A 16,653-nucleotide genomic window follows, 5' to 3' on the forward strand; every position below is an offset into this window, starting at 1 on the left:
TTTACATACCATAAAATTCATCCATTTTTGTGTACAATTCAATGATTTTTAGTAAATTTATAGACTAGTGCAACCATCACCACATTCCATTTTTAAAACATTTCCATCACGCCCAAAATATCCCTTGTGCTTTTAAGGACATTTTGTTATGGAATTCTTGGATACGGAGAGAAGGAGATGGAGGGGGTAAGAGGAAAGGTGAGAAGGAAAGGGAAGGTTACATAATAAAAAGAAGTGAGTATTCAAAGGAATTGCAGAGCAGAAAGGGGCCTTAAAGGTGAGTTAATTGAAATCTTCATTTTAAAAATGAGAACGGTTGAGAAGTTGGGGAACCCAACTGAGTGGTGACAGTTGGTGATACACCAAGAGCATGGTTTTCTGACTCTCAGCCTCTTGCTCCTACAGTTACCATGATGCAAAGAATGATCTGCAAATGGGGGAGTTCCTCTTGCCTGCTGAAAAAACCATCCCGCTACTTAGTGGTTTAAAACAACCATTATTATTTTGTGCTTGGAAAGAGTTCAGCGGGATGATTTGTCTGTGACGACTGTGGAGTCTGCTGGGGTCTCTGGGGCTGGAGGATCCACTTCCAAGATATCTTCTTCATTCACATGCCTAGTGCCTCAGTGCTCTTTGATCTCCCTCTCCACATGGTGTCTCATCTCCCACGGCTTCTCCTTATGGCTTGAGATTCTCACGGCATGGTGGTCTCGAGGCAGTCACACTTCTTAGATGGCATGGCTTTCGAGAGGGAGGAAGAAAAAACTGCCAGGACAGTTAAGTCTGTGCTTGGAATTGATATAGGGTCACTTCTGCCATCTCCTATTGGTCAAACCATCCCTTACTCAAGAGAGTGGAGAAATTGATGCTCCTTTTTGATGGGGATTGGCCAGGTCACGTGGCAAAAGAGCATGTCGGATGGGATGTATTGTGTCCATCTTTGGAGAACACTGGAAGGGAGAATAGGACTAGGCAGGTAAACCTCTCTGAGGCATCCTGTTACATTCAGATCTGGTTCTTTCTTGGGATTATCTAATAGCCATTGCCTTATCAAATAAAGTTTCAACTCCATAGCCAATCCTGGAAACCCCTCATGAGCTGGCTCCCCCCACTTGCCAGCATGACTTCTACTCTCCAGTGACAATAAAATCTCACTATTTCCTAAACATACCAGCTCCTTTGCACGTGGTTCTTCCTGTCTGTCCTTCCCATCTCTCCCCAAGTCTTCGGTAGACTCTCTCCCCACTAAGCCAACTCTTCCTTCCTGTTCATTCAAACTCAATGCACATGTCACCTTGTCCTGGAAGCCTTTTGTGTTTCTTTTTCTGCTTGGGTGGTGATCCGATGAGAATAAGATTTTTCCTTAGTCTAGTGATTTCTATGGCACCTACCAGGCGTCCAATAAGTATATGTTGAATGAATACATTTATACATGTCAAAAATTTAAAGGGGGTGGAATTTCGTGTGCATCTTTACATGGCTGGCATTCTACTGTGAGACCTCCTTAACCAAGAATGAAGCAAAGGCCAGTTCCGTGTAGTAGACACTGTGCCTCAATGCTCAGTGTGAGGGACTGTGTCCTCCCTGTTACTGACTCTGCCACTTCATGGTTTTATAGCCACTGATTCAGTCCCTAGAACTCAATTAAGGAAGGAGAACAGGCATAGAGGTATCAGTACCCAATTATTCTGAGATAACCATGTCAAATGTCACTTTATAGAGAAGAACATTGAGGTCCTTATGAGAACAGTTCGCTTGGTAGTAGAGCCAGTTCACAGCTCTCTTTGTGCTAGCACATTGTTCTGCCTCCCCATAGCCAAGAGAAAGCCACTTTGCAAAGACTGCATAAATTCCGTGGAAGAGTTGATCTGCCTCATGCTATGGTCCCTAATTACCAAGGGCACTGTTCTGACCACCAGGAGAGTATGCAGTGTTTGGTCTACATGAACTCAAGTATTTCAAATGGGAAGGTAGTTGCTTTCTATGAAAATTCTGCTCCAAAAGCAAGGTTGAAAACAGCAACAGCCCATTGAGAGTTTTAATAAGCTCCTTTAGCAAAGATAGCTTTCAACCCCTTGTGGAGAGATCAAGTAAATACAGTTATGACCACCTACTAATTACTTAGATATAGATACCCTAGGGAGGCTGTGTTTAAACATAATTAATACCAAATATTGAGAGGAGTAGTGAACCAAAAATGCATTATATGCAGACACACACTTTTAATTCATATGGGGCAAAGTCTAGTTACTGAGACTAACTGTATTAGACATTTGGCACTTGGAGCAATTTCCCTGATTTGAAATAATGGATCGCACCTGCTTTTGTTAAAAAACAGGATTAACACAGAGAGAAAAGGCAGTATAAGCTCTTGAACACTGAAGAGTTGCAGTGTATTTTTATTTTAACTCTTGGACTGTTAAATCCGGACTAACAAACTTTTGACAAGTATGAAAATCTATAACAATCAAAACAATTGAACAAGAAATAACATTGAGAAATGAAACATGGATAGTTTTGGAATTAGGAGAAAAAAATGGAGGAATCAATACGCTTTTTCTCAAGTGAGATCCATGCTCTTTGGTATTCTTTATGTGGACTCTGTGCTCTGTAGTTGCTAAATTAATGCTTATTCGTTCAAAAAGTTGTTGCCCCTGTTAATACTCAGTCATTTGAGAGATTTTTCTCAGTGAGATGAAACCTGCCAATTAAGGATACTTGTCCTTTATAAGAAAGCTTTTCACACTTTTTACTCCTTTGATCTTCCATTGTCCTGTGTCCTGAAGATAGCCAGATAGGATAGTCTTCAGTCTCCTGTTTCCAAAGACTTGGCATCTGGATAAAGGACAGCTTCTGTTAGAAGGGTTTTTCTGGACAAACGTTTCTTTGGAAGGCCATCTCACTCTTGTAATTAGTGTCCTGGTCCCTGGCCGTTCACAGATACCTCTCCTGTTTAGCATCCCTCCCCATTCCATGTCTCTGGGCTCTGCTAGTTTTGCTTCTCACTCAGTAACCAAACCTTCACTTTGCATTAATTTCCTCCCCCCTCAGAATTGAATTTTCAAACTTTGCAGACTCTCTGGTCACTCTGGCCTAGCCCTGGATCCGTGGTCCCTTTGCTGCTCCGTGTGTGGCTTTGAGCCAGTTTCACCTTTGTCTCAATTCATACAGGCCTTTATTCTCCTGGCCCTGAAGTCAAAGCACCCTTGCCTGTTCATGTCTCCAGCTCAGTTGAGCCCAATTGTCATGAGAAAAGCTGGGAAGAATCTTCCCACCAGAGTGAGGTCTTCTAAGTGGTCATCCCCTCCCAGAAGCTTCCTTTCTGAGGGAAGAAAATTTCTCTCCTACTTCGTACTCCTAGGACCCAGGCACACAGTCCTGGACACTCATCCCAGGAGCCCCGAAGGTGACCCTCACCTTGAGGTGCTTGGTTTCTTCTCCCTGAGCTGCAAACCATACTGAGCACATCTCCGTAGTCCTGGAACATGGCTTGTCAAACTTCTTGGGATTTCCAGGTTTCTGGAAGAAAAAATTTTATTGATGTTCTGAGTTCTGTACAATAACATGAAACCCTCACAGCATTCCCTAGTACACATGGGGACCTGCCCATTCACCTCTCTGCTTTTCTGTTAGTCACATGATCTAGTTCCAGGAATTTCAATTAAACAAAGTGATGATCTGTGGCCAAGACACTGTTCCTTGGATGATATGTGTTACCGCCAGCCAAAAGAATGGTAGTAAAGATTGTTCCCTACAAGAAAGTGTGTTCAGAGGGTTTTCTGTGCTGAATTCTTGTGGAAATTGCAACTAATGATTTGGAGATTTTTTTTTTTAATCACTGTGAGTTAAAATTAGATGAATAACATCAACTGATTGATTATCATTCTGAATGATTGGCCTCTTTTTAGAAAATGTAAACAATATCAAGAAACTTTTGTTTTCCTGTGACAATTTTTCTTCAATTTTAACTTTAAAAGCTAAATTTAGAGAGAATGATTATCTGAACAATAGAGAGTCTTCTAATCCATAACTGCCATTTATTTAGGTCTTCTTTAATTTCTTTTGGCAATGATTTGTAGATTATCTTTTAAAAATTTTAGTCCTAAGTAATTTATGATTTATGGTGTTTTTTATCTCGTATTGTTTTTGTAATTTTATTTTCCAACTTTTTGCTGCTGGTATTTAAATACAATTGATCTTTGTTTATTGACCTTGTATTTTGAGGCTTGCTAAATTAACTTTCTAATTCTATTAGGTTTTCTTGTCGATTCCCTAGGATTTTCTATGTAGATAATCATGTCATCTACAAGTAGAGACAATTTTATGCTTCTTTGTTACAATCTTTATATCATTCTTCTTTTTTTTTCTTTCCATATTCCCTTGACTAGGACATCCAGTTCACTATTGAATAAAAGTAATAAGGGTGGATATTTTTGCCTAGTTCCTGATCTTAGGGGGGAAAGCATTTTTTATTTATTTACTTTTTTTCCTCCATTAAGTATAATCCTGTCTTTAAGTGTTTTGTAGTTGCCCTTGTCAGGTTAAGTTTTTTTTTCTGTTTCTAGTTTTCATCATGAATGGGTATTTGTCATATAATTTTACCAGATCTATGGTGAGGATCTTTTTCTTTTTCTTTTTTAGTTTGTTTATTTATTTATTTATTTATTTATTTATTGTGAGGAAGATCAGCCCTGAGCTAACATCCCTGCTAATCCTCCTCTTTTTGCTGAGGAAGACCGGCTCTGAGCTAACATCTATTGCCAATCCTCCTCCTTTTCTTTTTTTCTTCCCCAAAGCCCCAGTAGATAGCTGTATGTCATAGTTGTACATCCTTCTAGTTGCTGTATGTGGGACGCCACCTCAGCAGGACCGGAGAAGCGGTGCATTGGTGCACGCCCAGGATCCGAACCCGGGCCGCCAGTAGCGGAGCGCGCGCCCTTAACCTCTAAGCCACCGGGCTGGCCCTCTTTTTTAGTTTATTAATATGGTCAATTACATTGATTGATATTTGAATATTATGTCAACCTTGCATTTCTGGGATAACCCCCACTCAATCATGCTGCATTCTTCTTTTTATATATTGCTGGATTTGATTTGCTAATATTTTGTAGAGAATTTTTTTTCATCTATGCTCATAAGGAATGTTGGTCTAGAATTTTCTTGCAATGTTTTTGTCAGATTTTGATATCAAGGTTTTTCTGACCTCATAAAATAAGTTGGGAAATAGTCTGTCCTCTATTTTCTGAAAGAGTATGTATAATGTTGATATTTTTTCTAAATGTTTGATAAAATTCTCCACTTAAACCAATTCTCTGGTCCTAGAGGTGTTCATTCATTTGTTTATGGAAGGTTTTTGATTAAAAATTCAATTATTTCATATAGGGTTAATCATATATTCTATTTCTCCTTGAGTCAGTTTTGATAACATGTTTTTCAAAGAATATGTCTATTTTATATATGCAATTGAATTAATTGGCATAAGGTTGTTTATACTATTCCTTTATTGCTCTTTTCATCTGTAGGATCAGTCATTTTCTATCCCTTCTTTCATTTCTTTGTTAGTCTTGCTAGAGTTTTGTTAATTTCCATTACTTTTTCAAGAAGCAGTTCCATGCTTTTCCTAATTATTTTCTCTAGGTTGCTTAGATTTTGTCTTTCTTAGGCAAAGCAAATTCCTTTTGTCTGACTTTTATCTCTGCCCTGATAAGTTTATGAAGATGCTTTTCTAGCAGAGAAGACCCGCACCAAATCATGAAATCACTTTTGACATGCAGCCTATAAATACAACTCTTCAAAGAATGGGCATACAATTAACTGAATGTTGCATCTACATGTCAAATTGATTACACATCGAGACGTTTTCTGCCAGCATTTCCAATCCCAACTTTAGTGGTTTAATTTAAACACCATCTAAAGATGATTGAAAATAGGTTTTAGCTAAATTCATTTTTCTGAAGAGGACACTTCTTAAGAGCAGGTGTTCTCTCCTGTGACACTGGTAAGTAATCCCACCTGTCATCCTGCATGCTATAAATCATTGTACTACAAATCTGTTAGCTCATGATTTGTATCTGGTTTGCCTTGTAAAAACCAAGATGAAACAGTATTTAGACTGAATGATTGAGTGCACACTAAATGAATCTACTTTCTCTGAATTCAGTCTCATTCCCTCCAAGCACGTGTTATTTTCAGGGAGGAAATTGGGTTCTAAATTGAGAAGCTGCATTAACTCTTTCAGACAACAGAATGACAGGTACGTCTTTCTAACTAGCTTCATGGAGGTGTGATGGAGTGTGTACCTTTCTCCAGTTCTTATCTTAGTGGCTTTATTTATTTATACAAGCCGGAAAGCCTCAGTCTTACTTTGGCTTGGGCTCCTATCATTTCTTTAAAGAAAATACCTGACTTTTTCTTCCATCCTTTCTTCTCTGAAGGCAATTATAAACCTGTGTTAATTCATCAGATTTCATTGATAACGGCAACAATTTTTGTCATGGTTTCAGGGCAGTGTGTGGTAATTATTGGGGTACTTAATTTCCTATGAAGAGTGCCACACTTACATGGACACTCAGACATGATGACACCCAATTTGGGGCCATTGTTTGGGTACGTTGTTTGTGTCTTTTTAGGACTGGTGGACCTTACTTGGTGCATCTCTGAACAGCTGTTTATAAAGAGAATATTAAATAATTTCCTATGTGAGTTTAATTCCTTCCAAATTTCATTAAAATTAAAGAGATATAACTCCTTGAGATTATCTTCTTCATGTTAATATTCATTTAACAAACTGTAGCTTGCAGACTCAAGAAGTATTTGAGAATGCCATTTAGAAAGCTGTAGGTCAGATTTAGTTGGCAGTCTGCTGTGCTCACTGCTTTTTGCCTATGTTGACTCTTCTCCGTCCCTACAACCTCCTTTAGAAAGGTATAATTATGCCCATTTTGTCTTTGTGTTTGGTTGTTAGGATGTGTCAGTTTAGGTGGGCAGAGAGAAGGAGCGAGAGCAGGCAGATAGTAGGAGCGAGAGCAGGCAGATAGTAGGCAGAGGAAGGGCAATTTAGAAAGAACTCAGGTTTTGGAAACAGATCTGAGTTTCAATTCTCACTTCTGCGTGTTGGTGGTTTGGCCAGAGCTGGAACTTTATCCTGTAGGCAGTGATAGAATGGATGGTGAGGATGTGAATCTGGCAGTCGGGTAGATGATGGAAACTGAAGTCAGGAGACCATGTATTCAAGCATTTACTGGGTGTGTTCAGCTGTTTGGGGAATACGAGGGAGGGTGAGACTCAGCTTCTGCCTTCATGACATCTGTGGTCTGTGGACAACAGGTGTCATGATAAACAATGATCTGGGATCCAAGTGAGGTGGAAATCCACACTAAACAGGATTATAAACAGTGGATTGCGGGATCCAGAAAGAGGGATTCTGCTTAAAGAGGAGGGGCATGAGGGGACAGCTTTTTAGAAGAGTTGGCATTAGAGCCAGTTATGGATGAGGAGAGATTTCATCATGTGAGAAAAAGGGAGAAGGGCGTTGCATGCTGAGGAAGGAATGTGCTCAAAGGCAGAGAGGGACCAAAGTAAAAAGTACAAGGCATTTGGGACAATACAAAGAAGTAAGGTGAAACGGAACTGAGGAGCATACACCTCTCTCCCTCCTTCCCCCTCCTTTCTCTCTTTCTCTCTCTCTCTTTCTTACTCCCTTCCTTTCTTCGTTCCTCTCTTCCTCCCTCTCTCCCTTCCTTCCTTCTTCCCTTCCTCCCTTCTTTCCTCTCCTCCTTCCTTCCTTCCCTCCCCCTTCCTTCTCTTCCTTGTAATATTCCTCCATCCCTTTCTTTCATCCTTCCTGCAACAATTATGTGCCAGGCATTGGCAATATGTGTTGAGCCAACATTGAGCCCTACTTCGTGGGGGCACTTCTCCTTTCATTAGGACCTGTGTAGACTTGGGAGTTACATAGAGGATCAGGGCATGACTCATGACTAGAAGTCCAGCTGGAAACCTATTTCAGTAGACCAGAGAAGACAGATTCGAAGCTTTTATCAGGATACTTGCTGTGGCATTGCAGAGACTGAGTATATGCAATTAATTGTTATCAGAGCTCAGTAGAATTATTATACCGTATAGTATAAGGGTTAAGAGCATGAACTTAGGAGCCAGACTGCTGGGTTTATATCTCAGCTATAGTCCTTACTGGGTGTGTAACCTTGGGCAAATTGTTTAACCTCTCTCTGCCTCAGTTTACTTATCTGTAAAATGGGGATAATAATAATACCTCTCTCATAGAGTTGTGGGAATTAAATGAGTTAATACATATAACCTCTTAGAAAAGTGCCTGGCACCATTGGCCCTATATAAATATAGGCTATGATTTTAAATTACTACTTCTAGTGCACTGAATGAGGATGAACTTCCAAAAGAGGAGCCAGTTGGTCCCACTTTTACTAGAAACAATACATCCAGTAGTTTGTGTGGAAGTGAGCATCTTTTTAGGAATATAAAAGAGTCACACATACTCAAATATTATGGAAAGAAATAAAAAATAGCAATTATTTAGAGTGAATCTGGTTATTGTTATATTACTTCCCTTTCCAAGCTTGGGAAGAAATGTAAATGAAAAAAAATATGTATACATACATATCAAGTTTTAGAGGAAAAAAGTGTGTTCAGCAGTTGACAAATTTTGTTCCAGATTTAGAAATATCTTACAAACTGAAATCCAGGCCTTGGATACCATTGGGGTAGAGAGAGAAGCCCGGAGAGACTCATCTTCTATTTTTATTGTCTAAGCTAATGGTCCATTAACACAACTCCTTGAGGCTGAGCCCGTTAGATAATGTACGCCTTCCAGGGCAAGGACGCTAGGTGGGTGTTTCCTGGCTACGGGAAGCAGCATTATTTTTCCTAGGGAAAGAATGTGAGCAATCCTACTTTTTGCACATAATGATAAAAATAAGAAAGAGCAGTGTATAATGGGCAAAGAAATTACCAAGATGGTGTCAGTGGTCAAAAGGAAAAATCTCTGTGTTCAAAATTGGTTTAATAATTTTGGTTTCAACAATGGTTTGTCCTCATTAGCTATTCAGTGAAATGGTGCTAATTTTAAGGTTCATCAGAATATGAAGAACATCTATGCACTTTTAGACACATTTGCATTATTAGCAGAGTGACATAAAACCAAAAATTTCATTATAAAGTTTGAATACTTTATCCTTCTTTAAAAATAAGCTTCAGAAATCTCAAATTACTTCTCATATCCACAAGGAAAAATAATGTCTATGATAATTGTAAATAATTAAGCTTCCCAGTGTACTGTAATCAAGAGTTCTTTTTTTCCTAGCTTCCTGACATAATTTTAAACACATTAAATTTCAAACTGCAAGGTATTTGAATTTTAAAACATTTTAAATTTGGTGTCACCAAACAAGTGTGAAGCGTCAGTGTTTCCTGTTCCTAGTAAGTCTATCTCTTCACTCACTTACTTTCCCTGCCAAGGAACAGCTAAGCCTCATGTGTTAGAAGCCTGCCATCTGAGCATGGCCTCCCAGCCCTTGAAGTCATGTTGACTCTGAGAAGAGAACCACCACAATTTCCTGTGTCTAGGAGACACCACAGCCATGTAAAACTATCCCCACCAGTTCACCCAAATCCAAGTGTTTAGAAGGGCCTACCACCTTGTGCCTGTGGCCACCATATTGTTACTGAATTGGCATTCAGGCTGTCTTGGATCAATTAACTAGTAGGCCTAATCGAAGATAAATGTAATTAGTTATACAATAGTGAGGTGTACAAATTTAACTCCACTAAAATTATATAATGAATCTGGAATGTAAAGGATTACTGACAAAAGGAAAATAGATACCAGTTAACATCATTCTTGGTGAATCCTCCGCCCTAACCTTTGATTACGCAAGACTCCTGTGATTCAGGCGTATGTATTTTGAAACATGTGGCCCACCATGTGAAAATCAAACACACACACACACAAGCTGGACACCTTGGCCTCATGGATTTAAAAGTATGCTTCGTTTTCATCTATCTGATGTGAGTAATAAATTAATAAAGGGTAACATAATGCATATAGACATGATAGCACCCATCTAGGATGGATATCACTTGGTAGTAGTTTTTTATGTTGCTTACCATATTGTTCTATTTAATGCAAATTTTAATGAGCATCAAAACTAAACAAGAACAACAGACAATGAGGGAGAGAGGGAAGTTATGGGTTGTAATAGATTCGCCCTCTGGGAATGCACGTGTTCAGGCTTAGTGTAAGTAAGAGTTTAAGGAAATATCAGAGTCACCCAATGGATGCTGATTGTTCAAGCTCATTTGTTTTTAAAGGTTATTTAAACTGTTTAGGAAGTCTGCTGGCAAGCCGTAGGTTGCAGCAGCAAGAGCTCCTTCATACAGAATGAGACTGTGCAGGTTGTTTTGAGTTTCATTGTTTGCTGGCAAACCATAATAGCAATTCTAGTTTTGTTTGTCTCAATTATGCAAAAGTGAGAACATGACTAATTAATTCTCTCAAGTTGATAACACCCTTGAAAGATTTTCGATCATTTGTACTGTAAATCCTCTCAAATATTGATAATTAGGACACCAAACTACTCTCCCCCTTAAATAGTATATGCTTACACAGTTTGTGAGGTTCAAAGATACTCCATTTGTGTACAAATTCCAAATCTTGACAAAAATGGCTCTGTGGATTACCCACTGATAATTAAAAGTCAATAATGTCTGAGTATATGACATGTACCAATAACAGATAATGTACCATTTTATAGTTCCCTTATAATTATTCTAGCGTGTTAGGTTAAACGACTTGTCCACTGATGTTCTTATGTCACTTATTTCTTTTTTACATTTTTCCACAAAAACAGGAAACAATTCCCCTTTTTGCAATAGCCAAATGTGTTAAGAGCAAAATAAATTTCCACATAGAGGAGTCCTCACCGTGTATCATCAGAGTGTATTTAATTTCATGCATGTGTGAAAGATAATAATGTGATTCCCAGGTGCTAAATATTCCTCAGCCATTCACTCTCAGGACTGTTATCTGGAATAAAACTAGATTAAACTTGCAGAATGGTGAATTACTGAAAATAATGAAGTTAAGGCCATTCATTAATCTTTATCTGCTTGTCTATTTTTTATAGCCTGAATGAAATGGAAAAATTCATTTGGGGGCTGATCAGATTGAAAAGGGTTTAACATTTTGAAGAGAAACATGGGGCTGAAAATGTTTTGTTTTTTTTTTTCAATTATACAGAGCACCTTTTTCTTACATGCCTCTGTTTTTCTTTTAGTGGCAAAGCATTTCTATTACACTGGTTGAGAAAGTTCAGATGATTGCTGTAATCCTAGGATCCCTGTTCTTAATAGCAAGTGTGACCTGGCTCCTCTGGTCTGCCTTCAGCCCCTATGCAGTGTGGCAGAGGAAGGACATCCTTTTTCAAATCTGCTATGGAATGTATGGTTTTATGGATCTAGTGTGCATAGGTAAGACCGTGACGTTCAACATTAACAAAATGTCAGTAATCCATTTCTTACAGCGGTTATATTTTCGCCAGTCGCATCTAATAGAGTATGCCATGGTTTGCGTGATCTTGGTTCTCCAGTTAATTAACTATCTGGGGCATCACAGTCTGTCCACTTTTCTCAAAGAGCGTAGTATCGATATTCCCAAATAGTCTGAAAAAATTAACGGGATAATGCTCATTTAAAGTGACATATTTTGCAACGAAAAAGAAGGAGGAGTTGAAGAAATTATTTGGGGCCGGTGATATAAGGACAGTCATTTATTTCTAAGGAATAAGAGCAAATTAGTCCCTCTTCACAAAGCTGGGAAAGCACTGACTAATGCCAATGGCAATACTGTGCATTTGGGGAAGGGACCCTCACCTGGAGGTCTTAAGTCATGGCAGGGTGACTCAGATTCCCTGAGGGCATAAAGAGCTCCTGGGAAGGGTAGGGGCTTGGGGACAGTTTTCCTTGCTGTCCTTTGCCTCTCTGTTTCGCTTAATAACTTCAGTGGCTTAGAAGAGAAAAAGGATCAAACATTTTAGCTTAAAGAGACCCTATAAAAAAGATTACTTAATGCATTTCACTTCACTGATCCATTGTTTCCCTAATAACCACGAGAAAAAGGAAGTCGATTCATGCACCATTTATTCGGTGTGTGTGAGGTGCTGTAGGCACCATGAGATGGCCAGTTGGCAGTGGCGGGTAGGGCTGGAGAGAGGCAACACGGAGTTAGGAGACTTTCCCTGCTCTAGTGTGGTTAACGGTTTAGTGGGATGTAAAAAGAGCTAAGGGAGGCAGCTGTGGTTTAAAGCAGCGGTTCTCAAACCGTGGTCCTCAGACCACTGGCAGCACCACCCTTTTGAGAAATGCACATTCTGAGGCCCCACCTCAGACCGGCCAAATCAGAAACTTCATTGGTGGGGCCCCCAGCCATTTGTGTTTCACGAGCCCGCCGAGGTTCTGATTCTCGCTAAAGCTTGGGAGCCACTGATTTCAGGATATGGATGCCCAACTTGGCATCAAATGACTTGGTTTCTGATCTTGGCCTCTGCCTGGACAGATCAACTTCATCTCTCCGTATTCCTGTTTTCTCACCTATAAAAATGGGAATAATACTCCCTAGCACACAGGCCTAAATAAAAGAAGTAATGATTGTAAAACAATTATGTTATTAATTGGAAGTTGTAGATTAAGGATATTTGAATAAGTCACAAACTTTGAAATAGTTTAAATCACTTAAATTAATGCCGCTACCCACTAGAGCCTTAATTTAACTAGCAGTTTTAATATTCTTAGCCACATGTTTTCTAAAAGAACTCTATAAATTTTTAAAATATGATCAGCCTGAATTTTCCCTCCTTTTCTTCTTTCCTCCTTTGTCGCTAGTACAAGACTAATAGGAAAGAAAATGATCAAATTTCAGGCCAGAAAGGAAAAAAGAATGGAGAGAAATGTCTTGAATAGTATGTAAACTGAGCAGATGTCGCCTGAATAATTGAGCTAATCATTTATATGAACAGTTTGCATTAAACGTGATAATGCACATGTAAGCATTTGGAAATTCCAAGTTTATATATAATCTCGTGGGTATTGGCTAAATAGAGAATGACAAAATTACTCCACAAATCCCTCAACAAATTCGGAGATCGTGTTTATTCTGTCTTTCAAAATAAATGTTATAAAGTGTGGTATTCCATTGATCTTAAAAGGGGAGATGAAAAACAAAAAAGAACCATTAGGCTCCCAATCCATCCTGGAGGGAGAAAAAGTCCAGCTGACTTTTTTGATATCATTATAGCACTAAAAAGAGACGTGTATTTCCTGGCTAGGAAATCGTTATCCTGAATTTCACAGCTTGCATTTAATGCTGTTATTATATCTTAAATTTTGGTGCCAATGCCAGTCTTTTAATCAAGATTGTTAGAATTCTGGTTTTAAAATACATGCATATGAGCTACTGATCTTTTGGCAATATAGGAATATATGACGTATTTGGGCTTACTTGTTGAAATTTGGGTATTTGCCCATTTTATAAAGTCAAGTTTGCTAGGAACAAAATACAATTGACATTTTCCTGGAGATTCTTGGAGACTGAATTTTTATCTGTTTTAAATATTGACAATACTTTTCATTGTCTTTTGGCTCATCAAATCTAAATCTCATCATCCAATGATTTATTTGTATATTTTGAAAAATATTAACTCAGATTGAACAACTTTGTTTATTTCACTTGGCAATCTCATTAATGAGTCTGTTTGGGACCAGAGGAAATCCCCTTGTTTTTTCCTAAGAAATTGGGAAACTGCTATAGACAAGAAAGCAAATGCGCCTAGGCTACCAAAAGTCAACTGGATCAGAGCTGGGAATAGCTCCTGCTAACACTTCAGATTAATTCAACTGTCTGTTAATTAAATGTAGACAGTAACAAAGTAGATTACATTTATTATACCTCTAATACCCCTGACTGCAAGACTTAGAATCAGAGTTAGGGTGAAAAGCAGGCTTACAACTTTGAGTCCTATTTGCTCAGCACAGTTCAATACATATTTCTTGAGAACTTTCTATGTGTCAGGCACAGTGTTAGGTGCTGGGAATACAAATGAGTCAGTCGCTTTCCTGCCCCCAAGGAGCTCCGAGCTGCACAGGGAGGACAGACGTGCATGTAGGTAACTAGAACACAGTGGGATGTGCACAGTTATGAAGTATGCACAGGAGATCGTAGTTCGCAAAGTAGGGAGAGAGTAGCGCTGGGCTGTTGTATGCAGGGAGGAGACAGTTTCAGGCAGATGTCATGGGGAAGTGATAGCCAAGCAGGCTGACAGACGAATAGATGCTTGGCAAGTGGGAAGATAGCCCCCTTGTCACCTGTGGGGGATATAAGATTAGCTTCCCATTCAGGGGACTTTAAAGTAGTTGGAAACATTCCCACATTCTTGTTTGTCCAAGCTTTTCAAACTTGTTTATATCTAAATGAGAAGGAGCAGATTGGCAGCTTCACAGATATTGTTTAAAAAAAAATTCTGAAAATCCATAGAAAATTATTCCAGAATCAAAAAATGTTATCCAGCCAGTGTATGTAACGCTTAGGAAGAGATTACTACTGGATTGTTAAATAGAAATGTAAAGATTTGCAGAAAATTTATTTTCTTTGGAAATTTGTTTACTTATTTCCAGACACAGTGACTTTGTTGCTTTCATTCATTATTAATTAATACATGTTCTGCTTTTCCAAGATCCAATTTCTTCTTGCTATTAAAGTTTTGAATTCTGCCCAGGGTCGAGGTACTGTTATAGTTGAAATACTTAGATCATCACTGTCTAACAGAACTTTCTGCAATGATGAAAATGTTGTATGGCTATGCTATCCAATACCGTAGACATTAGCTACATTTGACTATGGAGCACTTGAAATGTGGTTGGTGAGAATGAGAAACTGAATTTTAAATTTAATTTTATTTAACTTAATTTAAATTTAACTTAAATAGCTACTTATGGCGAGTGGCTACCATATTGGACAGCACCGATTCTGGATGCTGGAATGAAATGTGTAAGGGTTTGATTAACAAGTTTCACCTCCTCTATATAAACAGGTTGTATTTCCTATGATAAAGAAACTCTGTTCCTTGAGAGATGAATGAAGTGAAAATGAGTTCAAGAGGATTAAGGGAAGTGTCTTAAAGATGAAAGGGTGGTGGTCAAGAGGTAGACAGAATGCCATAAAAGGGAGATATGTCTTAGGGACATGGAAGTACAAAGAGATATAACTTTACATTGTATTTGGGGAGCTCTTGTAAATATTTAAATAGATGGCATTCAGACTATGATTTTGCACCAGGAAAACTAATATAAAAGATTTAAGTCACTGAGATGCATAGGCCAGGGGCAGTAATTTAGGGAGAAGTAATAAGCAAAGCAGGCTGGAGTTGGCTTCCTTCTAAGAAGAGTTGCACAGTGGACAAAGGAAAGTTAGCAAACTTGAAATCGAAGTTTTCAAATGCATGGCGGAAAGCCCTGGGCACGGGATTTGGTTTTTAACTCCGTACTTTGCACACTGAAAAAATAGAAGACTATCACTTCTGTTGGTCATGTGATTCAAAGGAAGCTTGTGCCACAAGAGGAATACGTTTATTAATGACCAAAAGATTGAGGGACTAATAGGTGGCCGTGAGGATAGGGAGTCATTTGATTAACTTGCATCTAAAAAGTGAGGGCAGTTACTGAGGCACTTTAGTGTCTAGTTGAACCTGAGGAAGTGAGTTCAGTTTCTTGTAGAAGCAATAGACTAAAACTAAAACCCTATTATGTTAGTGGGATTACTGAAATAGAGAGAAGTGCTTATACCTAATCTCATCAACACCGGCAATTAGTGCCATCCATGTCTGGAAAATGTTTTGATCTTCCCTGAGATAATAAGGGAAGGAACTGGTTATTGTTACAAAATTTAAAAACTTGGATTACTTTTATTCTTTTAAAAATTTTCTTAATTGTCCACATAATATAAATATATACATATTCAAATAATCCACATTTTGTGAATATATAAAGTTAAAAAAAAGACCACTTCACTCACACTGTCCTTTCTGTTATGTCACTCCATTTGCAGAAATGTCCCCTCTCAAGATTTTGGTGTATATCCTCCAGGCCTTTTTCATTAGGTTTACACTCACATGGGTACACAGACACTCAGGTATTTTATTTTTCATATAAGCGGAAACATACTCTTCATGTTGTTGAACAAATAGTCTTTTCATTCAACAGTATGATCTAGAGATCTTTCCCATTAGAACAGACGGACAATGATTTACTTAACCTTTCTTCTACTGATGGATATTTAAGTTGTTACCAATTTTTGCCTTGGCAACAATGCTGCAAAGAACGTCCTCTTATGTGAGTATTTCTGTAGGCAAGATTCTGAGAAGTGGAAGTCTGGGTTAAGTGATAAGCATATGTTACATTTTGCTCTCTAAAGTGGTTTTACCACTTTATACTCCCCCCAAATATACGGGAGTTCTGGTTTTTCCACACCTTGACAAACATGGGTATCACTTTTTTGACATTGTAATTGGTAGTTTGAACTATATTTAATACCATTAGAGTGCTTTTCCTAAAATCCATTCTATAGAACTG

The 16,653-nt window shown here is 38.5% G+C and overlaps 1 protein-coding gene across 1 annotated transcript in view; it reads left to right on the top strand.

The window, feature by feature from the left end:
- MARCHF11 (membrane associated ring-CH-type finger 11) overlaps positions 1 to 16,653 on the top strand; it is a 101,484-nt gene that overhangs the window by 67,317 nt on the left and 17,514 nt on the right. The window contains exon 3 of the mRNA XM_058563497.1: positions 11,310 to 11,502. Coding sequence (XP_058419480.1) covers positions 11,310 to 11,502 — 193 coding nt within the window. The remainder of the gene's footprint in view (positions 1 to 11,309; positions 11,503 to 16,653) is intronic.

Source organism: Diceros bicornis, chromosome 20, assembly GCF_020826845.1.
Source record: "Diceros bicornis minor isolate mBicDic1 chromosome 20, mDicBic1.mat.cur, whole genome shotgun sequence".
NCBI classification, from domain to species: Eukaryota; Metazoa; Chordata; class Mammalia; order Perissodactyla; family Rhinocerotidae; genus Diceros; species Diceros bicornis.